At 41.5% G+C, this 14,559-nt stretch overlaps 1 protein-coding gene across 1 annotated transcript in view; it reads left to right on the forward strand.

Annotated features, from left to right (window-relative positions):
• The first annotated feature begins 940 nt into the window (after nucleotides 1-940).
• Nucleotides 941-14,559, forward strand: part of TUT4 (terminal uridylyl transferase 4) — a 43,804-nt gene continuing 30,185 nt past the window's right edge. Inside the window, exons 1-3 of the mRNA XM_084211886.1 lie at nucleotides 941-1,052; nucleotides 9,278-9,951; nucleotides 11,622-11,785. Of these exons, the coding sequence (XP_084068012.1) occupies nucleotides 9,390-9,951; nucleotides 11,622-11,785 (726 nt within the window). The 5' untranslated portion in view covers nucleotides 941-1,052; nucleotides 9,278-9,389. The remainder of the gene's footprint in view (nucleotides 1,053-9,277; nucleotides 9,952-11,621; nucleotides 11,786-14,559) is intronic.

Below are 14,559 nucleotides of genomic sequence, written 5' to 3' on the forward strand. Positions count from 1 at the left end.
CGTCCAGCACTGCCAAGAGCCGGCAGGCTGGCTCTTCTCCCCCGAGACCTGCGGCTCTGCCAGCAGACACTGTCCCTGCGGGTCTGCCAAGCCACTGTCCCTGGCTGCTGCCGGGGCCAGCTTCATAGCCAGGGTCAGGGAGCCTGGAGTCATTTCCCCAGGTTCCCGGAGCAGAGCCGCTCATCTCCACCGAGCACAGGAGGAGGGGGACAAGCCCTGAGGAAGCGGGGATCAAGGCCCGGGCTCCAGCGAGCCCAAACCTGCTCCACAGGGTCTGGGGAGCGAGTGCCTCGTCGCTCTCCTGACAGGAGGGCGTAGTGAGGGAGGGGCCGGCCTCTTCTGCCGTGCCTGCAGGGAGAGGACCAGAGGAAATTGTTTAACGCTGAGACAGGGGAGATTCCGATTAGATACTAAGAAAAAAATTGTTCCCCGTTAGGGTGGTCGGGCATTGAATAGGTTGCCCTATGGTGTCACCATCCGTGGAGGTGTTTGGGAGGCGTCTGGAGCTGGCGCTGGGTGCTGTGGTTTTAGGGGCTGTGGGGACACTGTGGCGGCGCGGGGTGCACGGTTCGACTGGGGGATCTTAAAGGTCTCTTCCAACCGTGCTGGTTCTATGCGGAAGAAGAGGCCTGGGAAGAGAAATAAGGGGAAAAACTAGAATGGCTTTTGGGGGGTAATTAAGAACAAATAATTGTTTATTTCCTCATCTCCCCTTGCCCCTGTGGCACTGAGGAAGGGAGGCCCTGAACGCCGGGGGAGACGGGGAGAGGGGGGCGTCGCCCCCTCAGCAAGGGGGTTGGCTCTGAGGTACGGGGGGCTCCCCGGCAGGGCCGGGGCGGTGCGGGCACCGTGCCCGGCTCGGTCCCCGCCGCCGCCGCCGCCGCCCCGCAGCGCCGCCGCCCTCGGGGCGCTCCCGCCCGCCTTCGCCCCACAATGCACCGCGCCGCTGACATGGCGGCCGGGCCGGACTGAGCCGCTGCCGTCGGGGCCTGCAGGAGCCGCAGCCGGGCATGGCGGGGGCGCCGCGCCGGCTCCGCTAGCGCCGCACACAGGTACCGGGGCCCGGGGGCTCCCCGCGGCCGGGGGCGGCGGCCCGGGGGGAGGCGGGCTCGCGGGGTCCTGTCCGCGCCGGCGCCCCCCGCCCCAGCCCTGCCCCGCCTCGACGGCCCGCCGCGGCCTCGGGCCCCGCGCCCGGGCGGGGGGAAGCGCCGGGGTCCGCGGCGCGGGGGCCGCCGCAAGGTCAGCGGGGGGCCGGGGCCGCCCCCGGGGGCGCAGCCGGGCCGGAGCTGGTGCGTGCGGTTTGTTGTTCGTACGCCCCGTGGAATTAAATAATGCGGGGAGGAGAGAGCACCGCAGTCGGCGAGGCCCGCGGGGAATGCCCCGTGTGCGGGGCTGCCCTCGAGAGCCGTGCCCGCTCCGCCGTGAGAGGTTCTCCTTTCCGTGCATTACGATCTGCCTGGAGTGACACCCAGGCATCCCTTCGCCTACGTGGTTGTGCTCTTTTGTTGGCTTATTTTGTATACAAATACAGCTGAACGACTTTGCTGCTTTTGCAATATGTTGCAATTTGCTAGTTGGCTGAATGTGTCATATTACCTGAGGCCTCCTGGCTTTTAAGGTTGTTTCTGGGTATATCAAAGGAAGATGAGCTCATAACACACAGAGAAACAATACAATTGCATTTAAGCTAAGGTAGAGATTAGTACATTAAAAAGATAGTTGTATCTAAGTATGGATCTAATATTTTTTTTTTATATCCATGCCACCTCTACATCACTTGGTTTCCTGAGCACCGTGCCCTGGATTTAGGGGTCGTTGAATTTGCTTGAAAATAGAGGATACATGTTGTTTATGGTTTTGACTTGTGCTCCTGGTTTCAGTGGTTGCTTTTTGGATAGTCTGACCCCAGATAGTTATGACATAATTATTTCCGTGACAAGAAAAGTAAGCCAGCCATGGAACTATGACTTAATTACAGTACCTGGCAGAAGATGCTATATTAGGAGTAATAGGTCTCTTTTACAAATACCAATTTTGCAATGAGCTTTTTTTAATCATTTTTCTACTTAACTTTAGTGAAAACCTTCATAAAATTAATTTTGTGATAAAATTACCTTTTCCCAGAAGATATATGGGGATATGTTCCCAGAAGATAGACACAGAGGGATCAGAAAGTTCCTCCCGTGTTCTGTTCTTGCACAGAGGACAGTTGGGACTTTCTTTTCATACCTCAGCTTGCCGTGCTAAATGCCCCGGGACACCTGCACTGTGCAGGGCATTTATCCGGTTCTTCCTCTGAAGGGAATTGCTGCAATAGGGAGAAAGAAAGAAAGAAAGAGGGACAGGATTTCTCTGTGTTGTACTTGAAAGCAAGATATTCCTGAGGAGCTCCTCTCAACTGTCTTGTGGCTCTGCTTGTCAGTCATCGTTCAGGATTGTTGTATTCATGTTGATACCATAAGGCAGTCTGACTGTCTGAGAGTATATTCTGTGTTCAATTTGCAGTCCTGGCTTTTTAAACTTTACAAAGCATTTCTACTACATTAAGTTTATTTTTGCCACTATCTTAGTGAAATAATGCAATACCGGTACTGACTTGTATTGAGAACCCATAGAAAGAAGGATCCTGCAATTTGCTTAGTGGATTAATTTGCACAATGGAAGCAATCCATTGAAAGTCAACATTTCTTGTGCTTTTGGCACATTAAGACTATTTTGTATATTGCTTGATAAATCGTTTAACTTAGAAATACAAAAGACTTAATTTTGTAACAGTGCACATGAATTTAATTTTTACTCTTTTTTTTTTTTTTTTGTTCTCACAGAAATGCATGCATACATGCGTGTGTACTCATACTGTATCCTTGGTTTGTAATTTTGGTTCTAAGGTTTCAGCAAGTCTTTGGAACAGACCCAATTTATCAGATGTTCTTAGATTTTATTTTCATTTCTGTTGATGCATGAAATACTGCTGCCAGCAAGAAGTAACTTTCAGATTTTAGTTTTCAGTGTCAGCAAAGCTTGACACAGGAGTCTGGAATCAGTTTTGTGTTACTAACGATTGTGACTCAGTCCGCTGAGTGTGGCTGTGTTCTTGACAGCTTTCCTGAAGTTGTGATTTTCAGCATGTTTCTTCCAGTAGGGAAAGTGCTGGATGCTGCTGAAGAGGCATAAGGGTACTGGTGGAAGATCTGTTTGCTTTCATTGTGGTTTGTGAACTGGCTTGCAGCTGGTATGGAGCAGTTCAAAAACCATCCCTTCCTCAAGGATTCCAGTTTGAGTGAAGGGCTCACTGTTGTTTGAATACAAGATCCAGATAAGCTTCTATGCCACAATACATACTGCCGTATTGTCATTTAGCATAGCACTGAGCATAAGTGGAGGTTAAGATCAAGGTGAAAAAATTGGTTTCAGTGTGTGGCTGCCATTTAAACCAGTTTTGTGATCATTTGAGGCCTCTGGAAGCCTCTGAAAGGCTCTAAACCAGTGCAGTGCTGTATTGTGCTTCCCCAGCCTCCTCACGGGTACTTGGACTGCTGTTTTGTTTGGTTTTGAAGTTAGAGCTCCCTTGTATCAGTTCCTGCTCTGCTCTCAGCATGAACGGTGCAGTGTTCAGGGAGACTTGGGGCAGGTGCTGCCCTTCTTCTGGCTGCAGGGTTTGTTGAAGTTGGGTCTGAGGTGTAAAGGACTGCTGCAGTAAAATGTAGGATCAGAACCAAAATGTGCAAAAGCACGAGGAGCCTATATGGAATAGAGGGGTGGGGGAGACTGTTGTAACACAGCTGATGTGGCTGAGAGAGGACAGCTTTCCTGAGCTTGGCACGGGAGGTAGCAGCAGTAGTAGGGTCAGAAAGAGGTAGTTCTTGGCGTTGGGTGACGTTAGTTTTTCTCACCTTCTCAGTGAGTCATACAGTGCTGTAGAAAAAACAGTGAGTCAATGCAGAGTAATCTGTAACAAACATATCCTTTATGGATCTCCCATCCAGCATATTTTGCTCGCTTCAACATTCAATCGTAAGATATTTGCACCTACCTATGTTACTAAGTTTTGTATCGGCCAAAGCCTTTCTTGTTACTTCATTTATTCAGCAGTACTTCTGTAAATCAGATATCATCTTGTTACAGTGTTGCAGATTTTTACATATGTATATAAACATAGTTATATATCTAATGATGACTCCTTAGAAGTTTTCAATCTTCCACGTAATAAAGACAGCATTAGAGCTTCCTATCTTTACTGAGCCCAGAGTGCCTGTTTTGTTGCATCCTTGATTTGTGTATTAAAGTTTAGTACACTGTGCTGACTTCCTTCTGGATAGATTTTGGTACTATTATCCTTACCAGGATAAATTCTATAGCCTGTAGTAAGGGGGAGTTCTGGAACACTTTGTAGCGCTTATGTTTGTTACTAAGAATATCGATGGGTTTAGTGCTGGTGGAGTCTGAAGCGCTTTAGTGGCCAGTAATCTCTGATAGTTTTAGTTTTAAGTACTTTGGAAAAACATCAAGCATGGGTAGTAGGTTGTACTGAGTTATGTCTATTTCATCATAAACCAAACATAAATGTGTGATAATTTCAAAAAAATTATTAACAAAGAACATGGGAGAGGTTTAAATGATTTGTAGAAGTTCTCAGGCAGAAAAATGGGCCTAAGGCTGTAAACAGTCAGAAAAGACACCCCACACTTCAGCACATTAGGGCTGTCTTTAGACATCACCTGTGCTGCACTCTGAGCAGAGTGCAGAAGACAACCTTTCCTATTGTTCCTGACTATGGCTGTAACCTTTGTTTGCAGAATTTCCTTTTATTTTTGTTGAGGAAGTTCAGCTGGGCTATATTGGTAGTGAGGCGAGGGGGGCACTGAGGTTAATCACCCCACTTAGTGTTGGAAGGCTGGCTGGGAGATTTGAGCTTAAGGACAATCATAATGGGAGAGATAAAAGCAGGTCTTGGATAAAATACAAGTCTCCCTATCTCAAAGGAGGGAATGCTTTATAGAAACAGGGTGATAACACTTATGTTTGTAGTACTTTCTGTGTTTATATTTTATCTAGTACTCCCCAGGGAAACAAAACTTAAAAGCCTGTTCTCTTTCCCTTTCGTTGCCTTTCTACACTGTAGTCCCTACTTTTGGGCATTTCAGCCAGTTGGGACCACATTTTAGAACATATTTGAAGTAATGGCAAAGGGTCATTGAATTTCTGTCTGTTTTCTGGAACAATTATGCCTCAACAGAGGAGAGGTCTCTGCTGAGGGGGAAGCAGGAGGAAGTTCCATTTCCTTGTAGGGAGTAGCTACAAATCAGACAGGGCTCCAGCACGTCTGCTCTGCTTGCCCAAGGGGCTGTGATAGAGAGTGTGACAGAGGAGCACAAAATGAATGTCTAGGAAACCAGGTGGAGTCAGCTCTGCTGTTAATGAAATTATTAAAAAAAGCTTTGCAAAAGAACGACTCAGAAGGCAAGAGCTCACAGTTTAACTTGGCCTTCATCTTTGAGGAGGCCCTGTTACATCAAATTCTGACTCCAAATGTACGTGTTTGAGGGAGTTGAATACAGTGGAACAACTTGAGAGGAAGAAGTGGTAGAAGAGGTAGAAATATCTTCTTGAAAGTTTTTTGGTGGTTTTCTTTTTCCCCCTGTTTGGAATCAGCTTTAGTCTGATTCTTTGCAATTCAAATGGGGAGTTTTCTAATGTTAGTCTGCAAAGTGGAGGAAACAAAAGAAACTGGCAAAAATGAAAGTGAAACATTCTCATTTCTTCATTTTGTGAGCCTAAAATGAATTCTAACCAAGCTGATTTTAAACATTTTTAATTTGGTTGCTGTAGGTATGTATAGATTTTTATACTTTTCTGGAGTTTAAGGTCAGATGGTATCTTGTCTGACCTCAAGCTGTTATATTTCAGCCAGATTATTTTTCTGAAAAGAGCCAAGAGCTAGATTTCAAAGGAGTAATTGGCACTGTACACTCAGAAAGCAGGGGAAACTGAGTCCCATGTAACACTGGGATATTGAATTATTGAAATATGCTGAACTGGTTTCAAACAGGTTAATCATACTCCATTTTGCAGACACAGGAGAAATGCTCTGGTTTTGTTGCCAGCCTCGCTGGGAGAAAATTCTGCTTTGATTCCAGGTCTGGCAATTTGGTATGAGCCTGAGCTTGTGAATAAGACGTGCCATCCAGGTTTCTACAAAGATGCCACCTCAGCACTGATTCACTCCACTCCAGTGCTTTGTTTCCAACCATCTTATTTTTTTTAGAGGCACTCCTTTCCCCATTTCCCTCTCTCCCTCTGTCATATGTAGATGGCCAATATCTGACAGAGGATGATCTTTTTGTGTCTGTCCTGGGTTCAGGAGAGGTCTCTTTTTGTTTCTCATACTGAGTTTTGTTGGTTGGTTTATTTTGCAGTTTGTTGTGAGATGGTAATTTGGTTACTATTGAATATGTGGCAGCAGTTAACATTATTTTTTGTTTGCTAAATCATTTCAGTATTAACGAGGAAAAGAAAAGAAAAAGAAATCCCCAAGTTCAGCAACATTATTATTGCGCTTGCATTTCAGATTCTGCATTCATTGTGGAACTCCTGACTTTATTTCGTACAGAGTATTGTCTTATGAAATGTCATGACCTCTCTTTATTCTTGTTTCTTAGGAATAAAGACTATATATGCTTTTTAACATTATCTACTTATATTTGATTACATTCTTGATATGTAACACTATCACAGTACTCAAATCATTAGCTGGGTTCTAGTTTTTACTAGCAGTTTCTTTAGTTACTTTTTCCCATTTGATTAAAGACTATATATTCTCTTTGAATATATAATTGTGTATTTAATTGAATGGATGACATAAAAAAATTTGAAGAATTTTTTTAGATTTTTTTAAAACCTACTTTCAAAATTTTACTCTTAACAACGTGACACATAAAAAAACCAAAATGCAGGCCCACTTCTCCTCCAATGCCGGAGTTTCACGGTAGCTTTAATCTGGAAGTGGTGCCAACAGGAGTTGTCCCCACCCTACGAGTTGTTTGTTATTGCCAGGCGTGCTCCTCCTCCTCCCGCCTGGTGCCAGCTTTACGTTCGGCTGGATTGGTTTTCCGGTTTGGTTGCCGGCAGAGCTGCCCCGGGGAGGGAGCAGCGAGGGAAGGGCGGCGCGGCTCCGGCCGGAGCTGCGGCTGCCCCGCGCTGCTTCCCCCGAGCCTGGAGCTGCCCTCGCTGTGCCCCCGGCCGGAGCTCAACGGGGAATTGCTGCGTGTCTCTGTGCTTCGGGTTTGTTCGTTGGTTTGGGGAGTTTTTCTCCCCTCTTCAGGTTGAACAAGTAAAGCGTGATTAGTTTAGAATTTGAAAAATCATGTTCCCATTTCTCTTCTGGTTACATGAAATTAAAAACCAAACCCACCGTAGAGGTTAAAGACAGTGACGTGTACAGAGCTGTAACAGCTCCCCAGTCTCTAGAGCAGAGCTTTGTACTGGTGTCAGGGACTGGAGTAACTCGAGTTAAGCTAACCTGGGGAGACCCTGGGCTCTCCTGACCACCCTGAGGCTTCAGCAGTCCTGGTACAGCTGGGCAGGAGTTCCTGCTGCTTTTTGGTTAGAGTTGCTATAGGAAAGACTGGCTACAATCCAAAGGCAAATATTATTTAATCTTTGCGACTTTTGATCTAGGAGTAAGAACCAGGTGCAATCAGTATTTAATAATACTGATTAGTTACAGTATTAACTAACAATACAATGTTAAATAACAATACAATAGTTACAATTTTAACTGAATGTATTTCTGAGATAAAATACTTAGCCATTGGAACAAATTTAGGAATGGAGATTTTTTTTCTTCTTCAGTTTTTATATTTTACTAAAGAATGTGATGCTAACAGCATCTTCAGGAAAATTCTTGTGGGCTATGTTTGTTTCTTTGATTTTTCACCTTTGAAAGATATGTATTTTCAATTATATCAATTGAGACTTAAGATAGCCCTTTTTAGTACGTGCTTTGTGTCCTGAAGTAATTTCTGATTTGTGTCTTATTAAAATGAGATAGTAACTGTATTACTCAGCCTGAAAAAAAAAAAAATTCTGTACTTCCTACTGATGATATTCAGAAAGGGTTTTGTTTTTTGTTTTTTTTTTTTTTTTTTAGCCAACAATTTAATCTGATCCTTTATTCTGGTTTATGTTTTTAAAGTACAAAAGTATGCTCTGATACTTTTAATAGCTGTAATTCATAGACTTTTCTATTTTTTTTTTCACTAAATGGTATGTGATAGGTTCTTTAAAACCCAGAAATTTCCATGGGTCATGCATTTACCTAGCAAATATGCAGCTGGACAGGAAAGAGAGAATTTCTGCACTCCATATTTTGTTATAGTTTAATAAAAATAGTTTTCTTCTTTGTCTGATGCTTCATTCTCAGAGTTTTCAATTGCTGTCTAAATGTTATTACAAGAAAAAAATATCCAAGTTCTTGTTGCAGATTCTTACCTTCATTTTCTATATTAGTACGACTAATTCCTTACAAACACTTGTGCTGAACCTCCTCCCACTGGAAACACAACCTTTGAGTTGTCTCCAACATAAATCTCAGATGATCATATACCACCTAAAGGCCTGAGGTTTAGATGAGGAAAGTTAATCTCTAGCTAAGCAAAATATTTACTATTTGTGGTTTTTTATTTTTTTAAATCTTACTTAATTGCTGGCAGTTAATTTATGTGAGAATAGGAGGTGCAGGGGATCGGTCAGGTTTATTATTAATACTTTGAGCTATATCTCTAAATGCTTTTTTAAATCAGTTAATAAAATGGAGCTTGCTTGCTGGAAACTGAATTAGTTTCCTCCAGTGGCTAATTTGAGCTGTGCATTTATTGAGTGGTACTTTTTAGATGTGTTAATTTTTTTTTTTTCCCCAGTGTAGTTGCAGACATCTTGGTTCTTGTTTTTGTTCAGAAAGCCAAAAATAGGAAAGAAAGAAAAAAGCAAGCTGTTGGCAGGTTTATCATTGAGTGCTTTTTAGCATGTTCTGCCATTTTTTTTTCTTTTCATAGCCCTTGTCTTTTAAATACAAATCAAAATCATCAAAATTTTCATGAGTTTTACTTTAATACTGGAATGTATTGTGAAAATGTTCTTATGCCTGTGGGGGGAATATGCTTCCTAAAATAATTTGTATTAACACCTTCCTTTAGAGAAGTTTATTTAATGTGCTATCTGCATAGAGATTTAGTCTTTTTCCTTAGTTTTTAAAAATGTCTTATCATTATTTCTTCAGTAGACAATCAGCTACGATCCTTGCCTGCACAGAGGATTTAAAATCAACGGCAAATTGCTGAAGAATTGCACTTCAAGTGGTCTCGAGACAGGAGAAGCAGGTCTTCACTATAATGGAAGAGGCCAAGAGCTCAAAGAATGGAAATCATGACCCAAGGAAGTCTGTCCGTCTTGTCTGTGAGGAAGGCAAAACAGTCAAAGTTACAATTAATCAAAATTATAAATATAATAGAAATGACAAATCTGTGAAGGATGTCGGGAGAAGTTCTCCAAGTGGGAATAGCAGCAGAAAAAGTAAACAAAATGATGTTTGTTCTGAAAAACAAGGAGAAAATAAATCATGCAAAGTAAATAGTTGTATTCCTGGAACTAAAGATTTGGGATCAAGCGTTCAGGATCGAAGTCATGGAAAAACAAAAAAATTTTCTAATTTATCATCAGCAGTGGAAAGCCTGAAACAGACAAATGCCCAACCAGTGGGAGAAAATGCTCCAGGCTCCCATGTTGCAGGGAATGGGGTCAGTATGGAAAGCTTAACAGCTACTCAGAAAGGGAAACTGGTGCTGGAAAATCCAGTGGGAGTTCCTACTTTGAAGACTGGTGTTGATCAAGCTGGTGGTCCTGGTAAGACTGCTTCAGATCAAAGAAAAATGGAGCATAAGCCTGATGACTTCAGTGAGTATTAGCTAACACTGCCTTATTCCATTTTCTTCTGGTGCAATTGCTGACAGTCTGAAATGGGCTTTGAAATGTTTCTGTTGGTGTTATTTTTTCACATGTACGAAGTTGCTGGTTGCATTTAGAAAGAACATGATGTTCATACAAGCATATTGCTTAGAGAACAAGAGATTATGATAATAGCTGTCCTTTTTTCTTATGCCTAAGACCTAAACATCTTTGTAAGCTACTTAGTGTGCGTGGGTTTTAGGCAATTTTGTGAATATAGTGTCTTAGGAAGGGGGAACCCTTTGTAATATCGTTGCCACTTAGGGAAATGCCAGTTATTTCTTCTTTTCAGAAAGATCAGGGGAAAAATGGGCAAGGAAAGTTCCTATTATATGTAGAGGGGAAATATTTACTTATTTTCTGTGACCATTCTGCTCTTTTTGTTGCTAAAAATGTTTTGAGTAGGCTTTGGCAGGTGGCTTTTTGATTTAGGGAGCTCTGGAATACCTATAATCCATCAATGGTTACCCTTATGAGTATGCATTTCTTACGCATCTTTTTCAATGTCAAAATTAAATATATTGATCAAGCTTTGTCTGACCAGGCTAATTCCATAGCTCAGAATTTGTCACACTTCTTTAGAATGCTTTTTATCTTTAATGAAGATGCTGTTTTAAGATGCCAGCCAGTGTAGACCTTCTGTTTGAAGTATTTCCCACAGCTACAGCAGTTGCTTGTATGGAAATACAAGGAAAATAACAAAGTGTGTGGTTTTTTAGCTGTCTTAATAGTGTTTAACAGGAAAAACAAGTTCAAGTGGCAGCATCCTGTGATCAGTCAGCTCTTTGTAGACCCCCATTATGTACTGTGGGGACCATCTGTCACTGAGAAACCAGGACTTGAAAACTTACTCAGCTTTGATTCCTTGCTAGTCTGGGGGCACCGATCTCATTTGAGAGGAAAGAAAAAGGAAAAGAAAAGACAAAGCACAAATAATCCTCACTTTTGCTTATGTAAAAGCGACTGGAATAATTTGCTGTAGATGTTTGCAGAGATGAGTGGCCTGTGACCAATGCATAGGCATGTGGAGGAACTGGCCCCGTGGCACTGGGCTGAGTTTTTGGGAGTAGCAGCGTTGCAGAGCTCAGTGGCTGCTGCCTGTGGGCGAGAGGTGTCACGGAGCGTTCAGGTGTGACTCCAGCAGCTTCCGGGCTCAGGGCTGGGATTGCCTGCTGCCTGGCTCTGTAGGGTCATTTGGGTGAACGTCTTTGAGGCACTTCTCTGACTTACCTCTTTACAAAATGTGTTGTGTACAATAATTTTATTGTTTCTTTTACGGTAGGGCATCGGGAGCTTGTTTACTGTGTTCTGGATGGCAAAACCCTTTCTTGCTTTGAACAATTTAAAAGATTGTGAATTTCACTGGAACACAGAATTAATCTACCTTTTTATTTTGTGTTTTTGACAGCACTCTTAGTAGAGATTAGTCTCTGAAGTCCTTTTAAAATACTGGTTAACATACTGGAACAATTTTAATGTTTAAGGTGATCTTGGGCAGTGTTTGGATAAAAAACTGGAATGTAGCTCTAATTTGTCTGGTTCTTAGCTGCTCTGTACTCTAATTTTCACTTTTTCTCTCCTTGAATGACTCTGAAGAAAGTAACTGTTTTTTGCTTTAGGTAAAATAAAGAATTCTGAATCAACAAAAGAACATACATTGGAAGCGGATTATTTAGAAAACACTGGTGTTATTGATGAATCTAATCTGACAGTTGAACAGCAACTAGGATTGAAACAAGCTGAAGAACGTCTGGAAAGAGATTATATCTCCCGACTTGAAAAAGTAGGTTGGGTTATTTATCAGAAAAAAAAGAAAATGTGTGTCCTCTTTCATTATCATCACCATATTTCTGGTTGGGTGGTATTCTACTACAGCCTGCTGCCTCTGTTTCTTTCTTCTTAATAATGAGTCACTTTCTGATCTAAGGTAGTGTCTGCAGTAGTTGACTAGTTGTTCATCCTGGCAGAGTATATGGATTACAAACTTTGTGTTCCTTTTGTGGCACATGCAGCCTTTACAGAAGAGTATTTTTAAAATTTTCTAGATCTGAAGGTTTACAATTCCAGTATTTAAATAAGATTTTAAGTCTGGTTCTCTGGAAACTCAGAATGCAGGACTGAAAAGAACCTTGAGCTTTCTTTAGTGTCTCTCACCAGTCCCAATCACTATATTGGAGATGACTGCTTAAAAATCTTCAACTAAATTGTTCTTAATATTATCTCTAGTGGCACAAATGTTCAAGTCAGTGTGGGTAACCCAGAAGATTTTGTTAATATCTTATGGAAGCATTTTAATCCCTCATATGTTGTCCTAGGAAAATAACCAAAAGTTTATTACTTCTTTTTCATAACATTCTGCACATAGGAAAATCATTCCCATTCCTGCAGTCAAACCTTCTTTAGGCTCTCTTTGTTCATTGGTCTTGAGGGTTTTTTAGTTCCTGGTACATTCTTGTTGCTTTTCTCTCGCCACCCATTGTGTAAGTGGTGTTCAAAATTGAACATGCAATTTCAGCTGAAGTCTTAATATTAAGGAGAAAGCTGACTTCATCTCTCTGAAATATGGCATTTTCATTTAGGATCTCTGCTTTTACAGCAGCAGTAGGATGTTGGCTTAAAGTTGGACCAGCAATGATTCCCGTGGCCTTTCCTTAAGAATTGGTCCATCAGGTGTTCCCAGCCCTGTATGTTTCGCAGTTGATAATATTTAAGGAATGATACTTTGCTGTGATATTATTTAGTGGGAGGTTATTTATTAATTTTCTTTAATTTTTTTGTGATATCTGAATTTTTGTCATTTTACATTTTCTGTATCCTCTTCCAAGTCAGTATCTTTTACATTTATAGTCAGCACACTCTCTGTTGCATTTCCTACCTCTTCATCTAAAGTGTGGATATTTCTGCCCCCACAAAGACCCCTGCTGAAGAATACTTGGCACATGCTTCTAGGTAGGAGTGCTCTGAGGACAGTTCTCTCAGCAGTTTTGCTCCCACCTTACTGTTCTTTATTTAGATAGTGTTTATGGTCTCCTTTTGAGACTGGTACTATGACAAGTGACAAAGACTGTAAAATTCAAATACAACGTGTGCTGCTGCTTCTTCAAGAGCTATGACTGATCTTTAAAAAAGCAACCCTAAGATTGGGTTAGTGCAATTGTTTGCAGCAGAGCAGGTTGTCACCTCTGACCTGTTTTTTCCCCATGTGCTTATTAAAAATTTATTACAGTATTTTTCTGAATGCTAATTCTGGCTGGTGTCTAATTCCGTGGTTTATCTTATTTAGCCCTTAAAAGATATTCTTAAGTTTCTCTTTCCTGAGGATCTGGAACCTTCCCATTCTCTAACAGTTCTTTAAAATACAGCTGTCTCTTTTATAGATCAGCTCCTTGAGTATCCAAGGGCAAATTTCATTAGACCTGGCTTATTAGGGTGCACCTATCTTACACAAGTTGTAATCTGTAACTTTTCTGTCTTGTTATTTTGAGTTTTTGCCCTTTTCATTGGGGTTAAGCATAATTAGATGATTTTAAAAGTCTTCACAATAAAGGCAAAATAGAATTTTATTACATGATTCAGCCTTCCTGGCAACATCTATTACATAATACTTCAGACCAATATTGTAAAGAAATACAAAATTTTTCAGAAATACTTTTACTGCTGATATTCACTTTATTATAAAAGAATGGTAAAATATTTTTTATCTACTTCAGTCATCAGGCATCAAATACTTGAGTCATCCCATGTCTTCAGGTGTAACTGTCTGTAGGTTGTTTTCCAAATGGATGCTTAATTTCATCTTACTAGGTACCTGTCTTAGAGAAAATAGGGTTAAAAAAATTTGGTAATTAAAGCAATATTTTAAATTGATATTTACTCTGTAGTTGGAGAGTATCAGACTGGGTTTTTTTTCCAAAAGCAAAAGGTCAGACTCATTAAGTGGAAAAACTTGCCCAAATTTAACAGTGGTTTAGGTCTCCATATGGTAAGTCAAATTTGTTTAACTGATCTGTGATCCACCTCAGTGTCTTAAAATGGTGTTCATTCATTGTTGTGTCACTGTTTAAACATCTGGTGTTTTCAGTATACTTTTTGGGTTTAGTATATATAGATGTATTAGAATTAGGACAAAAATGTTAAAGTAGTTTTTTCTCACCCAGTTATTGGAAAAGTCTATCAGATCAGGAGAAAAACTAAACTAAAACTAAGGGCTTTTTTAAACCCTTTTGTCTCTGCAGTGAGCTTTTCAAAAGGTTTCCCATCTCAGTAGCTGTGATCTGTTAGAGTAAGAAGATAAAATTGCAGGATGAGACAGATAAATGGAGTATTTGGGAACAGCCCCTTCTCTTTGCAGAGTCCTTTCTGCCTTTGAGTCCAGTAGGTCTTAATGATTTCCTGGCTGAATAAACTCCATGGTATAAACTTCCCTTGTGGACCCTGGGAAAATGGGTTCCCTTCTTGCCCATCATCTCTGGATGTTTGGCTGCTTCTTGCAGACTTGGGGATCTCTCAGGCGGCCACTCTCCATTTGTGTGCTCCATCTCTGCCAGGTTCTGTGTA

This window comes from Fringilla coelebs, assembly GCF_963513975.1.
Source record: "Fringilla coelebs genome assembly, chromosome: 9".
Lineage (NCBI taxonomy): Eukaryota > Metazoa > Chordata > Aves > Passeriformes > Fringillidae > Fringilla > Fringilla coelebs.